Source organism: Salmo salar, chromosome ssa09 (assembly GCF_905237065.1).
Source record: "Salmo salar chromosome ssa09, Ssal_v3.1, whole genome shotgun sequence".
Lineage (NCBI taxonomy): Eukaryota > Metazoa > Chordata > Actinopteri > Salmoniformes > Salmonidae > Salmo > Salmo salar.
In genome coordinates this window covers 12,915,695-12,932,500 of record NC_059450.1, presented here as the reverse complement: position 1 = coordinate 12,932,500, position 16,806 = coordinate 12,915,695, and the positions used below count along the sequence as shown (strand labels likewise).

At 44.5% G+C, this 16,806-nt stretch overlaps 1 protein-coding gene across 4 annotated transcripts in view; it reads right to left on the bottom strand.

The window, feature by feature from the left end:
* esrrga (estrogen-related receptor gamma a) overlaps positions 1-16,806 on the bottom strand; it is a 124,811-nt gene that overhangs the window by 73,625 nt on the left and 34,380 nt on the right. For all 4 annotated transcript variants that reach the window (XM_045723399.1, XM_014210264.2, XM_045723398.1 and 1 more), the window contains exon 3: positions 1,082-1,497. In XM_045723399.1, coding sequence (XP_045579355.1) covers positions 1,082-1,497 — 416 coding nt within the window. The remainder of the gene's footprint in view (positions 1-1,081; positions 1,498-16,806) is intronic.

Below are 16,806 nucleotides of genomic sequence, written 5' to 3'. Positions count from 1 at the left end.
AGGCTGTGGTGATTACCTGCAGTTTTATTGGCTAATGGCTTGAAACATACCAATATGTCTACCACTGCCCAGAACTAGGGCCAACACACACACACACACACACACACACACACACACACACACACACACACACACACACACACACACACACACACACACACACACACACACACACACACACACACAGCTGCCCATTGGAGTCTTGGCTTGTGTCAGGGCCAAGCACAATATTATGACCCACTTGTTCTACTGCGTCTATGTGTGTAAACCTGTTTAATGTAAAAACACATATCTATACTGGTTAATCCTGAATCTATCTAACAGGTCCGTCAAATTGGAAACGATGGTCCATTAAATATATGGACCGATTCAGTGTCACTCTCACTCAGATACGGGTAGTGTGTACATTCATATTCAGACCCTTAATTCAAATCATGTATACTGTACCATCGGTCCCATTGATCTATAGCCTCATCTCAGGATATACCATCATCTAAGCATCTCATCAGATGTTATCCAGTAACTTTAATGAGGCTTGTGTAATGGCTAGGTCCAGCCGTCCATCTCTGATCTTTATTAAAGCCTGAAAGCTGCTTATCTACCATAAAGCCTTTAGACAGGAGGAGTCTGACCCCTGACCCTCACCCTGACCCTAACCCTGACCTCTAATCATAATCCCAGGCCTGTGTCTGACCCAGGATTTCCTCCAAAACAATCAGATCAGAAATAAAGGTAGAACAATGTTTTATCTCTCTATTCAATCACCAAAGATTGGAAATGTCCAATTGAAACCTATTGAAACCTATTCAATAGTTATAAGCAGGGGACAATAGAGCTTTGTGTGTGTGCGTGTGTGTGTGTGTGTGTGCGCGCATGCGCGTGCGTGTGCGTGTGTGTGTGTGCATGCGCACGCGTGTGTGTGTGTGTGTGTGTGTGCATGTGCGCGTGTATTGCAGTAAAAAAACAAGGGGCACCCTAAAATAACAAATAATTAAAAAACAGGTCTGACCCCTCACCCCTGACATTTAACCTTTAACCCTCCTAACCCTTGACCCTGAGCGGAGGGAGCGTGAAAGCCAACCTTGGATGGTCCTCTTGAAGAAGGCCTTGCAGGCTTCGCAGGAGGCCACGCCGTAGTGGTAGCCAGAGGCGATGTCGCCACACACCAGGCACAGCCGCTTAGGCATGGAGTTCAACATGTACTCGCACTTGATCTGCGAGTCCTCCCCGATGGTGCTGGAGCAGTCCTCGTAGCGCTTGGAGGCCCCCGCGGGGCCCAGGGGTCCGGCCCCAGGCCCGTACAGGGTGGGGGAGTCCAGGCCGTTCTGGTGGCCGTTCATGGTAGAGCTGTAGGAGCCGCTGGCGTCGCTGGAACCCCCAGGGCTGTGGTGGTTGATGCTGTCTGCCAGGGAGGCGGGGCTGGAGGGCTCTGTCTTAATGTAGGACGGGCAGTTGGACTCTAGGTGGCGCTCTTTGCTGGACATTCTGCAGAGGAGCCTGGGGGGAGGGAGGTAGAGAGGGAAGGACAGGGGAGAGATTTAGGAAAACATGTTGTTATTGGTGAGTTGGTCAAAATGAAAAGGCTTGACCACATGTTGCATCATCTTAGCAATGACGCAAATAAAACAGTATATTTTTATAGCGACATCACACAAAATGCACATTTCCGGATTATTTTTCATGACATTTTCAATAATGCTAGCATTTCAAAACAAAACATCTGTAATCTAGATAGAATGTGTATGTGAAAGAAAGACAGAGACACAGGGTGTGTGTGTGTGTGTGTGTGTGTGTGTGTGTGTGTGTAGAGTGAGGCCTGTGGAAGCGTCTCTAGCCTACAGCCATCAGTCACTCTCTAGTCAATAGCAACTTGTTCTACATGAGAGTAATCAGGAAGGAGGCACAATGCTGCTCGATCACACCTGAGACAGCCACTCACAGCAAACAGAAATACACTTGGCACACACACACACACATACACACACACACACACACACACACACACACACACACACACACACACAATTGAGGGGAGAGGAATCTGATGGAAAATACTTGTTTTGCCCACCACCCCTCCAACCCCTGTTGAATGTAATCAACCTATTTAGTTTTGACATCCCCCTCTCCACTCCTCCACTCCTCCACACCCTAGGAGTATCCTGTTAATGGCAGCTGTAATTCATTGATCTCTGCTCTGTCTATTTCTTTCTCTCTCTCTCTGTATTTATCTCTTTCTTTCTCTGTCTGTTTCAGTATATATATATATATCTTTCTTTATTGGTCTTAAACTCCAAGTCAGTATCCTCCATCTCTCTCTATCTCTCTCTTTCTCTCTCTTTCTCTCTCTTTTTCTCTCTCTCTCCCTCCCCCTCTCTCTCTCTCTCTCCCTCTCTCTATCTCTCTCTTTCTCTCTCTCTCTCTATCTCTCTCTTTCTCTCTCTCTCTCTCCCTCCCCCCCTCTCTCTCTCCCTAGCTCTCCCTCTTTCCATCTCTCTCTCTCTGAAAGGGAGGACACAAAGGGGTTTTTTAATTAAAGAGGGGTGCTACTAAACGAGTGCTCTAAAATCCAGTCAGCTTGTAAAACCCCCAGACTCTACTGAGGCCTATAAACCAGACCTGGGAGGAGGGAGGGAGTGACGAAGAGAGGAAGGGAAAGACGGAGAGAGGGAGGAGAAGGAGAGCGGGAGGGAGAGGGAGAGCGGGGGAGGGGATGAAAGGGGTGATATAGAATAAAGTGATAGCCATGCTCCTGAAACGTTTGCCTCAAGCTGATTGATCCTGAAAAACCTTCCCTTCATACATAAATATACACACATACAGTACACACACACACACACACACACACACACACACACACACACACACACACACCTCACAAACACACACACACACACACACACACACACACACACACACACACACACACACACACACACACACATACAGTACACACACACCCACACACAGAACACACACACACCCACACACACCCACACAAACACACACACACCCACACATGCACACACCCCCACACACACACACACACACACACACACACACACACACACACACACACACACACACACACACACACAAACAGTACACACACCCACACACACACACACACACACAAACAGTACACACACCCACACACACACCCACACAAACACACACACACACACACACACACACACACACACACACACACACACACACACACACACACACACACACACACACACACACACACATACACACATACAGTACACACACACCCACACACACACTAGAGGTCGACCGATTATGATTTTTCAACGCCGATACCGATACCGATTATTGGTTGGCCAAAACCCCGATACCGATTAATTGGCCGATTTTGGGGGGGGTTTTGTAACAATGACAATTACAACAGTACTGAATGAACACTTATTTTAACTTAATATAATACATCAATAAAATCTAATTAGCCTCAAATAAATAATGAAACATGTTCAATTTGGTTTAAATAATGAAAAACAAAGTATTGGAGAAGAAAGTAAAAGTGCAATATGTGCCATGTAAGAAAGCTAACGTTTCAGTGCCTTGCTCAGAACATGGGAACATATGAAAGCTGGTGGTTCCTTTTAACATGAGTCTTCAATATTCCCAGGTAAGAAGTTTTAGGCTGTAGTTATTATAGGAATTACAGGACTATTTCTCTCTATACGATTTGTATTTCATATACCTTTGACTATTGGATGTTCTTATAGGCACTTTAGTATTGCCAGTGTAACAGTATAGCTTCCATCCCTCTCCTCGCTCCTACTTGGGCTCGAACCAGGAACACATCAACAACAGCCACCCTCAAAGCAGCGTTACCCATGCAGAGCAAGGGGAACAATTACTCCAAGTCTCAGAGCGAGTGACGTTTGAAACGCTATTAGCGCGCACCCCACTAACTAGCTAGCCATTTCACATCGGTTACACCAGCCTAATCTCGGGAGTTGATAGGCTTGAAGTCATTAACAGCGCAATGCTTGAAGCATTGCGAAGAGCTGCTGGCGAATGAATGCTTACGAGCCTGCTGGTGCCTACCACCGCTCAGTCAGACTGCTCTATCAAATCATAGACTTAATTATAATATAATAAACACACAGAAATACGAGGCTTAGGTCATTAATATGGTCGAATCCAGAAACTATCATTTCGAAAACAAAATGTTTTTTCTTTCAGTGAAATACGGAACCGTTCCGTATTTTATCTAACGGGTGGCATCCCTAAGTCTAAATATTCCTGTTACATTGCACAATCTTCAATGTTATGTCATAATTACGTAAAATTCTGGCAAATTAGTTCGCAACGAGCCAGGCGGCCCAAACTGTTGCATATACCATGACTCTGCGTGCAATGAACGCAAGAGAAGTGACACAATTTCACCTGGTTAATATTGCCTGCTAACCTGGATTTCTTTTAGCTAAATATGCAGGTTTAAATATATATACTTGTGTATTGATTTTAAGAAAGACATTGATGTTTATGGTTAGGTACACGTTGGAGCAATGACAGTCCTTTTTCACGAATGCGCACCACATCGATTATATGCAACGCAGGACAGGCTAGATAAACTAGTAATATCATAAACCATGTGTAGTTAACTAGTGATTATGATTGATTGATTGATTGATTGATTTTTTTTTACAAGATAAGTTTAATGCCAGCTAGCAACTTACCTTGGCTTCTTACTGCATCAGCGTAAACGGCAGGCTCCTCGTGGAGTGCAATGTAAAGCAGGTGGTTAGAGTGTTGGACTAGTTAACCGTAAGGTTGCACGATTGAATCCCCGAGCTGACAAGGTAAAAATCTGTCGTTCTGCCCCTAAACAAGGCAGTTAACCCACCGTTCCTAGGCCGTCATTGAAAATAAGAATGTGTTCTTAACTGACTTGCCTAGTTAAATAAAGGTGTAAAAAAATATATATATAATAATAATTTTATCGGCAAATCGGTGTCCAAAAATACCGGTTACCGATTGTTATGAAAACTTGAAATCGGCCCTAATTAATCGGCCATTCCGATTAATCGGTCGACCTCCAACACACCCCCACACACACTCACACACACACACACACACACACACACACACACACACACACACACACACACACACACACACACACACACACACACACACACACACACACACACACACACACACACACACACACACACACACACATACACGTGCAGAAGTACAACAATAAGAGAGAGCAAGAAGATAACTGACAAAACCAGCAATATTTTGGAAAAACTTTCGGGGACCTTTCAGGAACATGTAGTCTTCTTTTTGTCATGTTTTACAACACAACACTTAGGTTTTACCCAAGGCAAGACACTCAGCTTCAGAACGCTGAGCAAAAAATTATTAACCATCCCTCTCTCCCTCTCTCTCTTTCCATCTCACTTGCTCTCTTCCCTCTCTCTCTCTCTCTCTCTCTCTCTTTCCATCTCTCTTGCTCTCTTCCTTCTCTCTCTCTCTCCCTTTCCATCTCTCTTGCTCTCTTCCCTCTCTCTCTCTTTCCATCTCTCTTGCTCTCTTCCCTCTCTCTCTCTCTCTCTTTCCATCTCTCTTGCTCTCTTCCCTCTCTCTCTCTCTTTCCATCTCTCTTGCTCTCTTCCCTCTCTCTCTCTCTCTCTTTAGGTCTTTGAGATTCCACGACTCTATTAATGGCAGGCTGCAATATTCACAACTATCTATAAATTCAATTGTCAGATGCTAGGTCTTATTCCGTGCCCCACTTGAATCTAAAATTAGATGCAGTAAAATTCCCATTAGCCAAGAGAGGGATGGGATTCTGGGGCCTATATTTTAGAAGAAAAGAAAGCCTTTCTGACAGAGAAGAGACCATTTGAGAGGTAATGATTTTATCTGTTTTCGGCACGCGAGGCAGCCCCAATCCCTGGGAGGGCCATTAAGAGGAGAGTTTAAGTGTGAAAAGCGTTCAGATTTAGTCGCTGCTTATGAATGGGAACAATGATTGTCAGGAGGGGGAAATAAAAAGACATGGAAAGAGCGGAGACAGAGAGAAGATTAAGAAATCACAGACAGAGAGAGAGAGAAAGAAAGAGAGAGAGAGAGAGAGAGAGAGAGAGAGAGAGAGAGAGAGAGAGGGAGAGAGAGAATGGATGAATGCAGAAATGCTATATGTTATCTATAATGTGATGGCTCTATACTACAGTACTTAAAGAACACTCAAAGTGCCTGTCTCTTTTGGTTGCCAAGTGTGAAGGGGCAGACATCTGTGTAATTCTTAATTGTCCATCATTCAGTTCCAGCGACGATGAGCACAGAGAGAGATGGACGTCATTTTAGATGGTGTCATGATCATTAAACGAGTTGGTCTGAGGAAAATGCATCAGCAGCACATGCGGTATCAAGTCTCGGTTTATATATAGGTGCCAGGTCTGTGGTGCCAGGTCTGTGGTGCCAGGTCTGTGGTGCCAGGTCTGTGGTGCCAGGTGGGTGTGTGTCTATGTGTACGCGTGTGCTAGTCTGTGTGCATGTGAGTGCGCGCCAGGTGCTGTTGGATAGACACATTAATCACAGCGTTGAAGACAAATTCATGACTGATTGTCCGTGACCATGATGTTTTGACAAAAGAGAGAAGAGCAAGAAGATCAGAGAGAGCAAGAATGGAGAGAATCAGAGATACAATAGAAATAAAGACAAAGTAACCAAAAACGAATACTGAGAAAATATATATTGTATATTTGAGTGACAGGACTAACTATGACTTCCCTTTTCTCATTCTTTGACAGAGAAAACCTCCCTCAGTTCAAAGCCAGAAGAAGTCTGTTATGTTAAAATCCACGATAAATAGATATTTAACAATGATAATGGGTACCTTCCTTTTACTAGAGGTTACACCTCCATTCACCTTCCTTTTACTAGAGGTTACACCTCCATTCACCTTCCTTTTACTAGAGGTTACACCTCCATTCACCTTCCTTTTACTAGAGGTTACACCTCCATTCACCTTCCTTTTACTAGAGGTTACACCTCCATTCACCTTCCTTTTACTAGAGGTTACACCTCCATTCACCTTCCTTTTACTAGAGGTTACACCTCCATTCACCTTCCTTTTACTAGAGGTTACACCTTCATTCACCTTCCTTTTACTAGAGGTTACACCTTCATTCACCTTCCTTTTACTAGAGGTTACACCTTCATTCACCTTCCTTTTACTAGAGGTTACACCTCCATTCACCTTCCTTTTACTAGAGGTTACACCTCCATTCACCTTCCTTTTACTAGAGGTTACACCTCCATTCACCTTCCTTTTACTAGAGGTTACACCTCCATTCACCTTCCTTTTACTAGAGGTTACACCTCCATTCACCTTCCTTTTACTAGAGGTTACACCTCCATTCACCTTCCTTTTACTAGAGGTTACACCTCCATTCACCTTCCTTTTACTAGAGGTTACACCTTCATTCACCTTCCTTTTACTAGAGGTTACACCTCCATTCACCTTCCTTTTACTAGAGGTTACATCTCCATTCACCTTCCTTTTACTAGAGGTTACACCTCCATTCACCTTCCTTTTACTAGAGGTTACACCTCCATTCACCTTCCTTTTACTAGAGGTTACACCTTCATTCACCTTCCTTTTACTAGAGGTTACACCTCCATTCACCTTCCTTTTACTAGAGGTTACACCTCCATTCACCTTCCTTTTACTAGAGGTTACATCTCCATTCACCTTCCTTTTACTAGAGGTTACACCTCCATTCACCTTCCTTTTACTAGAGGTTACACCTCCATTCACCTTCCTTTTACTAGAGGTTACACCTTCATTCACCTTCCTTTTACTAGAGGTTACACCTCCATTCACCTTCCTTTTACTAGAGGTTACATCTCCATTCACCTTCCTTTTACTAGAGGTTACACCTCCATTCACCTTCCTTTTACTAGAGGTTACACCTCCATTCACCTTCCTTTTACTAGAGGTTACACCTTCATTCACCTTCCTTTTACTAGAGGTTACACCTCCATTCACCTTCCTTTTACTAGAGGTTACACCTCCATTCACCTTCCTTTTACTAGAGGTTACACCTCCATTCACCTTCCTTTTACTAGAGGTTACACCTTCATTCACCTTCCTTTTACTAGAGGTTACACCTTCATTCACCTTCCTTTTACTAGAGGTTACACCTCCATTCACCTTCCTTTTACTAGAGGTTACACCTCCATTCACCTTCCTTTTACTAGAGGTTACACCTTCATTCACCTTCCTTTTACTAGAGGTTACACCTCCATTCACCTTCCTTTTACTAGAGGTTACACCTCCATTCACCTTCCTTTTACTAGAGGTTACACCTTCATTCACCTTCCTTTTACTAGAGGTTACACCTCCATTCACCTTCCTTTTACTAGAGGTTACACCTCCATTCACCTTCCTTTTACTAGAGGTTACATCTCCATTCACCTTCCTTTTACTAGAGGTTACATCTCCATTCACCTTCCTTTTACTAGAGGTTACACCTCCATTCACCTTCCTTTTACTAGAGGTTACACCTCCATTCACCTTCCTTTCACTAGAGGTTACACCTCCATTCACCTTCCTTTTACTAGAGGTTACACCTCCATTCACCTTCCTTTTACTAGAGGTTACACCTCCATTCACCTTCCTTTTACTAGAGGTTACATCTCCATTCACCTTCCTTTTACTAGAGGTTACACCTTCATTCACCTTCCTTTTACTAGAGGTTACACCTCCATTCACCTTCCTTTCACTAGAGGTTACACCTCCATTCACCTTCCTTTTACTAGAGGTTACACCTCCATTCACCTTCCTTTTACTAGAGGTTACACCTCCATTCACCTTCCTTTTACTAGAGGTTACATCTCCATTCACCTTCCTTTTACTAGAGGTTACACCTCCATTCACCTTCCTTTTACTAGAGGTTACATCTCCATTCACCTTCCTTTTACTAGAGGTTACACCTCCATTCACCTTCCTTTTACTAGAGGTTACACCTTCATTCACCTTCCTTTCACTAGAGATTACACCTCCGAGGGGTACACAAAATAAACAGAAGGCTCTCTTTCTGTCCCTCACTCTTCCTGTCTTTTTTTCCAGGCTCGCTGAAGCGAGGCGTGGTGAAATCAACAGGAGAGCAGTAGTGGTGTGTGTATGCGTCTGTGTAGGGGTGTTGGTGGGCCACTCTGACATGACAAGGTGTCATTAGAACAGGGCCACTGATTCACTGTTCAGACAACTGCTGGGACAAACATGCAATCATTGTATTAGAGGCAGTCGTCGAGGAGGGCTGCCCTACACCTACCACTCTCTATCTCTCCCTTTTGATTTCTTTCCTCTATTTTTACTTTCTCTGTCTGTCATTTTTTCTCTCCGTTATCCTCTGGAGGGGACTGATCTGATGGAGGAGAGAGAGAGGAGAGAGAAGGGTAAAAGACTAGAAGAGGAGAGAGAAGAAGAGCAGGAGAGAAGAAGAGGAGGAGAGAAGAAGAGGAGGAGCAAAGAAGAGGAGGAGCAAAGAAGAGGAGGAGCGAAGAAGAAGAGGAGGAGCGAAGAAGAAGAGGAGCGAAGAAGAAGAGGAGCGAAGAAGAGGAGGAGAGAAGAAGAAGAGGAGGGAAGAAGAGGAGGAGCGAAGAAGAGGAGGAGAGAAGAAGCGGAGGAGAGAAGAAGAGGAGAGACGAAGAGGAGGAGCAAATAAGAGGAGGAGCGAAAAATAAGAGGAGGAGCGAAGAAGAAGAGGAGGAGCAAAGAAGAGGAGGAGCGAAGAAGAGGAGGAGCGAAGAAGAGGAGGAGCGAAGAAGAGGCGATGGAGGGAAGGGGACTTGAACATACAGCACGTCTCTATAAGGTAGAATAAGTGCTGACAGAGTAGTCAGGTAGAAACCATTTCATCAGAGCATTGTGTCTCCCTCCACACAGATAAGGAAACAAAGTCCAATAAGCAACAAAAAAAAGCTTTCACATTTCTATCTAGATATGGTCAACGCTGGGAAATAAAGACAGCCAATGCATTTACATGCCTATAGTTGGGCTGCGTGAATAGGATGACTTCATCACAATACTCAATTGCTTTTTTTCCCCCCTCGAGTCATTTTTTTCTCCTCCTTCTTTAAGCTACAATCTGAATCCTGCTGTTTCTTTAGCAGCATCGAACCACTGTCGGTTTGTCCGTTCTGAACATCGATCGAAGGGAGCACTTTGCTCTCCCGGAGAATTATGGGTAAGAAACACTGGCTTCCTGTTCTGGTGAATTATGGGTAAAAGGCCACTGGTTCCTCGCTGGGCCTGGTGTGTGTGTATCCTAGTGGGTGGATGATTACAGTTGTTTCTGTCTGAGGAGGAATAAGAAATAACAAGAGGAGAGCCAGTTGATCTAAACTGTCTCCCGGCGAGGCAGGAAGATCAATTGTTATAACATTACAGGCTGGGAAAGTAGTCATTCACTCTATCGGCTGCAGAATAAACCCACTGATTACATGCAATCAATGTGATAATGGCAAAAACACATTTGGCCAATGGGCCGCACGGCAGTAAAGCCATCTCTTAGAGGCTCACGCTACACTAGACAAGCTAACAGAGGGGACCGTAATAAATGCGACACATACTGTTTAAGCACTAGGTGGGACATGCTAGCCTAGCAGTGGGGACGGTAATGATTGTGACACCCGTCGGAGGCCTGTGGTTCCTAACCTGCATAGATCAAACAAGGATTACCACCAGGGTACAACTCCAACTGTGGCAACTTAAATAACACTATGGATTTACCATTATGTTATTACGATAAATGTTTGTTACCCCTTCCAAGCTATTTTCATTACATCCATTATTCATAAGAAATTATTTTAATTTTATTTGCAACCAAATAACATTAGGGCTACATCACTGCAGGTAATTCTATAAATGCATAATACCAAATTATGAAGATTTTTAAAGCAATACATTTATCAATTATTTTTGTATGATCATCCCAAAATGTTCTACTAAGAACAATTATAATAGCACTTTGTCTGCTTGAAATACACATGGCAATGTGAATGATAGATGTAGTGTAGCTGAGCTGATGTTGTTGAACATGGTGTGTGTAATGTGAATGATAGATGTAGTGTAGCTGAGGTGATGTTGTTGAACATGGTGTGTGTAATGGGAATGATAGATGTAGTGTAGCTGAGCTGATGTTGTTGAACATGGTGTGTGTAATGGGAATGATAGATGTAGTGTAGCTGAGCTGATGTTGTTGAACATGGTGTGTGCAATGTGAATGATAGATGTAGTGTAGCTGAGCTGATGTTGTTGAACATGGTGTGTGTAATGTGAATGATAGATGTAGTGTAGCTGAGGTGATGTTGTTGAACATGGTGTGTGTAATGTGAATGATAGATGTAGTGTAGCTGAGCTGATGTTGTTGAACATGGTGTGTGTAATGGGAATGATAGATGTAGTGTAGCTGAGCTGATGTTATTGAACATGGTGTGTGTAATGTGAATGATAGATGTAGTGTAGCTGAGGTGATGTTGTTGAACATGGTGTGTGTAATGTGAATGATAGATGTAGTGTAGCTGAGCTGATGTTGTTGAACATGGTGTGTGTAATGTGAATGATAGATGTAGTGTAGCTGAGCTGATGTTGTTGAACATGGTGTGTGTAATGTGAATGATAGATGTAGTGTAGCTGAGCTGATGTTGTTGAACATGGTGTGTGTAATGGGAATGATAGATGTAGTGTAGCTGAGGTGATGTTGTTGAACATGGTGTGTGTAATGTGAATGATAGATGTAGTGTAGCTGAGGTGATGTTATTGAACATGGTGTGTGTAATGTGAATGATAGATGTAGTGTAGCTGAGGTGATGTTGTTGAACATGGTGTGTGTAATGTGAATGATAGATGTAGTGTAGCTGAGCTGATGTTGTTGAACATGGTGTGTGTAATGTGAATGATAGATGTAGTGTAGCTGAGGTGATGTTGTTGAACATGGTGTGTGTAATGGGAATGATAGATGTAGTGTAGCTGAGGTGATGTTGTTGAACATGGTGTGTGTAATGTGAATGATAGATGTGGTGTAGCTGAGGTGATGTTGTTGAACATGGTGTGTGTAATGTGAATGATAGATGTAGTGTAGCTGAGGTGATGTTATTGAACATGGTGTGTGTAATGTGAATGATAGATGTAGTGTAGCTGAGCTGATGTTGTTGAACATGGTGTGTGTAATGGGAATGATAGATGTAGTGTAGCTGAGGTGATGTTGTTGAACATGGTGTGTGTAATGTGAATGATAGATGTAGTGTAGCTGAGGTGATGTTGTTGAACATGGTGTGTGTAATGTGAATGATAGATGTAGTGTAGCTGAGCTGATGTTGTTGAACATGGTGTGTGTAATGTGAATGATAGATGTAGTGTAGCTGAGATGATGTTGTTGAACATGGTGTGTGTAATGTGAATGATAGATGTAGTGTAGCTGAGGTGATGTTGTTGAACATGGTGTGTGTAATGGGAGTAGATATGAGAGAAGCATGTTCTTGTTCACTTCCGTACAGGAGAGGACAGGCCTGTCAAGGTGGGCCGATCCTCAACAGATATGGCTGTATGTGTGTGTGTGTGTTACTGCCTACTCTGTGTGACAGCCCCTGGGTCTCTCTCTCTCTCTCTCTCTCTCTCTCTCTCTCTCTCTCTCAGATGAGAATCTTGATGATTTAGGTCATTTTCCTGCAGAGCCAGTACTGTGCTTCAACCATACACTATCTTTATCACGTCACTGTGTGTGTGTTGTGTTGTGTTATCTTGACCAGGTGAAAGCAACACTCAGAGAGAGAGAGAGCAGTGTTTTAAGAGTAGCTCTTAAAAACTCACCGCAACACAACACCATACAAGACAATATGAAATTGAACAATGACAAATAAACACAAAAATGTGTATGTGTGTGTGTGTGTGTGTGTGTGTGTGTGTGTGTGTGTGTGTGTGTGTGTGTGTGTGTGTGTGTGTGTGGATTAGCGGTGTTATCGGGGAGCATTAGGGGTGCAGCAACCCCTCCAAACTTTCACTGACACGCAGACCCTCGCTGACATGGCAAATAAGCTGTTTTTCAATAAGGAGAAAAACTCCTGAATTACAGGACTCTGATAACGCTCTCATCTCTTTAACGCTCTCTCTCTCTCTCTCTCACACACACACACACACACACACACACACACACACACACACACACACACACACACACACACACACACACAGATAAGGATAAACCAGGCGTGGGATCAAATGAAATTGCACATAACTATAATAAAATAAGTTTTGAAAAAAACTTGTCCGGATTAAAAAACACATTTTATTAAGCAGATGGTAAAAGAGGATTTTATTCTCAGAAAATGACAGGGCTAGAAAATGAGAAATGAAAGGAGGAGGGAGGGAGAGGGGGAGAAAAGAGAGGGGGAGGGAAAGGTGAATGTGCAGGCAGTAAAATGGCGTTGGTTGGGTCGGTTGGCAGGGCGTTGCGGTGGTGGTTTGAGGTGAGAAGCGGAGCGAAGCGGGCCTGGGCCTGGCCGCGTCTTTAACCAGATCAGATTGAGGAAATTGGCTGTCAGGACGGGATTGTCGTGATTTATACCCGTCCATCAAGAAGAGAGGAAACGCTGCAAGCTGCTCCCGCTACCCCCCCTGCTCCATCCCTCCCTCCCCCTCTCCCTCCTCTATCCCTCTTCCCCCTCGCCTCGCTACGCTTGCAAAGCATCTTACACCCTCAAAACCACCATCTGCTACCAAATCTAATTCACATTCCACCATAATCAGGTTTACCCTGTAATGCCCACTCTGCCTCTCTCTCTCTCTCTTCCTCTGTCTGTCTCCCTCTCTACCCGTCCTCTATCCCTACCTCTCTCGCTCTCGTTCTCTCTTTCTCCAACCCCCCTCCTTTTCTCTTTTTCCTGCCTCTCTCTGTCTTTCCTTTAAGCTAGCAGTCTTTATAATTGCATGTCTTTCTCACTGTATGTGAAAGTGAATGTGTCTGTCCCCAACTTCTTTTTCATTGATATACTAAAGACATTCACCCTATACAGCAGAATACTCTTCCTTCGACTTCTCAATGTCATTTTGCCTGGTTCTTACTGCCTGTAAAACAGTTACAAAAACAAGAGCCCAACCCTTTTCCAGCAGGTGAGGAGGGGTGAGGTCGAATGAGGGGACACAGAGGTGAGGAGGGGTGAGGTCGAATGAGGGGACTCGGAGGTGAGGAGGGGTGAGGTCGAATGAGGGAACTAGGAGGTGAGGAGAGGTGAAGTAGAATGAGGGGACTAGGAGGTGAGGAGGGGTGAAGTAGAATGAGGGGACTAGGAGGTGAGGAGAGGTGAGGTAGAATGAGGGGACTAGGAGGTGAGGAGGGGTGAGGTAGAATGAGGGGACTCAGAGATGAGGAGGGGTGAAGTAGAATGAGGGGACTAGGAGGTGAGGAGGGGTGAGGTAGAATGAGGGGACTCAGAGATGAGGAGGGGTGAAGTAGAATGAGGGGACTAGGAGGTGAGGAGGGGTGAGGTAGAATGAGGGGACTCAGAGATGAGGAGGGGTGAGGTAGAATGAGGGGACTCAGAGATGAGGAGGGGTGAGGTAGAATGAGGGGACTCAGAGATGAGAAGGGGTGAGGAGGGGTGAAGTAGAATGAGGGGACTAGGAGGTGAGGAGGGGTGAGGTAGAATGAGGGGACTCAGAGATGAGGAGGGGTGAGGTAGAATGAGGGGACTCAGAGATGAGGAGGGGTGAGGTAGAATGAGGGGACTCAGAGATAAGGAGGGGTGAGGAGGGGTGAAGTAGAATGAGGGGACTAGGAGGTGAGGAGGGGTGAGGTAGAATGAAGGGGACTCAGAGGTGAGGAGGGGTGAGGAGGGGTTAAGAGGGGTTAGGATAAGACGAGGTGAGAAGAGGGGGTAGAAAAAATAGCGGGTAAGAAGGAAAGATAAGAAGTGAGGTGAAGATGAAGGAAGCAGGATGAGCAGTGAAGGGGGTTAGGATTGGCAAGGCGGTTAAGGTGGGTAAGGGGGGTGAGGTGTTAAGACAGACGGACAGACAGAAACACAGATGTAAACGTCTCTCTCAGTTTTTTCCTGATGAGCCTTTCCTTTGATAATCCCTTATGCCGTTTTTTTTACCCACAATCCGATCACCATCGTCCTCTCTCTCTCTCTCACACACACACACACACACACACACACACACACACACACACACACACACACACACACACACACACACACACACACACACACACACACACACACACACACACACACACACACACACACACACACACACACACACACACACACACACACAAAGCTGTCTGTGGCCCATCTGTGTTAAGGCAATCTAGTTTATTAGAGATTGGAGGAATTTACAGTAACGAGCCGTTCCCCTGACAAATTAATCACTTTCAACCATTTGATGGTGTAAGTGAGAGATGGCCTCCAGAGAGGAATAAGTTAAGTGTGTGTGTGTGTGTGTGTGTGTGTGCAGGTGTGTGTGTATGTGTAGAAGGGCTGTAGAACTAACACTGAGGAAGGAGACGCCAACAGTGAAACAGGCCATGTCTCTTCCTATCTATACACGTTATCATCTCATCTCTACCTCTCCCCGTATGTCTCATTCGTTTGGATCTCCCTCGGTCCTTCCTTTACACCGCTCTGTCCCTCTGTTAAATGCCATGCCTCTATCTGTCTGTCTGTCTATTGCTAAGGGTGTGTTCTCCAATAGTGTTTGTGTGTCGTTGTGCATGCAAGCCTGCTGGCATGTCTCTGTGTGTCAGTGTAAGCACAAAAGCACTAGTCTGTGTACCACTGCCATAAATGCATGAGTATGTGTGTGTGTTTATTTGTTTTAATTTAACCTTTATTTAACTAGGAAAGTCAGTTAAAGAACAAATTCTTATGTTCAATGACGGTCTAGGAACAGTGGACACACTGCCTTGTTCAGGGGCAGAACGACAGATTTTGACCTTGTCAGCTCGGGGATTCGATCTTGCAACCTTTCGGTTCCTTGTCCAACGCTCTAACCACTCTGTGTGTGTGTCCAAATCTCTCTCAAACAGCTAGTGGTAAAATATCTTGGAGTGAGTGTCTGTGACATTTGTATTTCCTGTGTGCGTGTGTGTGTGTGTGTGTGTGTGTGTGTGTGTGTGTGTGTGTGTGTGTGTGTGTGTGTGTGTGTGTGTGTGTGTGTGTGTGTGTGTGTGTGTGTGTGTGTGTGTGTGTGTGTGTGAGTGAGTGTGTATATTTGTGTATGTATCATCCTCTTCTGTTTGAGCAGTGCTTGTCTGGGTCAATCCACTCAGCCCTCTCATGTGGAACATACTCGACACACACTCGACACACACTCGACACACACTCGACACACACAACCTTTGATACTCAGTGAATCACTTCCATACACCTATGCAGTCAAACAGATGATTTACAGTAGGTGCACACAAACACTAACCTACACCTCTCCTCTCCATTGATCGATCGCTAAGCTGAGTACCCACTGGCTGACATGCTGACAGGTGCAAGGCCTTGTGGGATGTGTAGTTTAGTCCATGTCTGGGGACTTGCTATTTTCTCCTTCCTCCTCATCACCACATTTAAACAAACACAAAGAAAACAACACACACTGTGTATGCCAGAATATATATACTGTATACCAGTGCGTGTGGTTGTGTCTGTGTGTGTTTGTGCAAGTGAACAACTTCATCTCTGGCAGGTCAGTGTGTTGAAACATTTCCTCTCTGGCTTGGCCTGGGTCTCTGAGAGGGCTGGGAGAGAGTCAGAGATGCA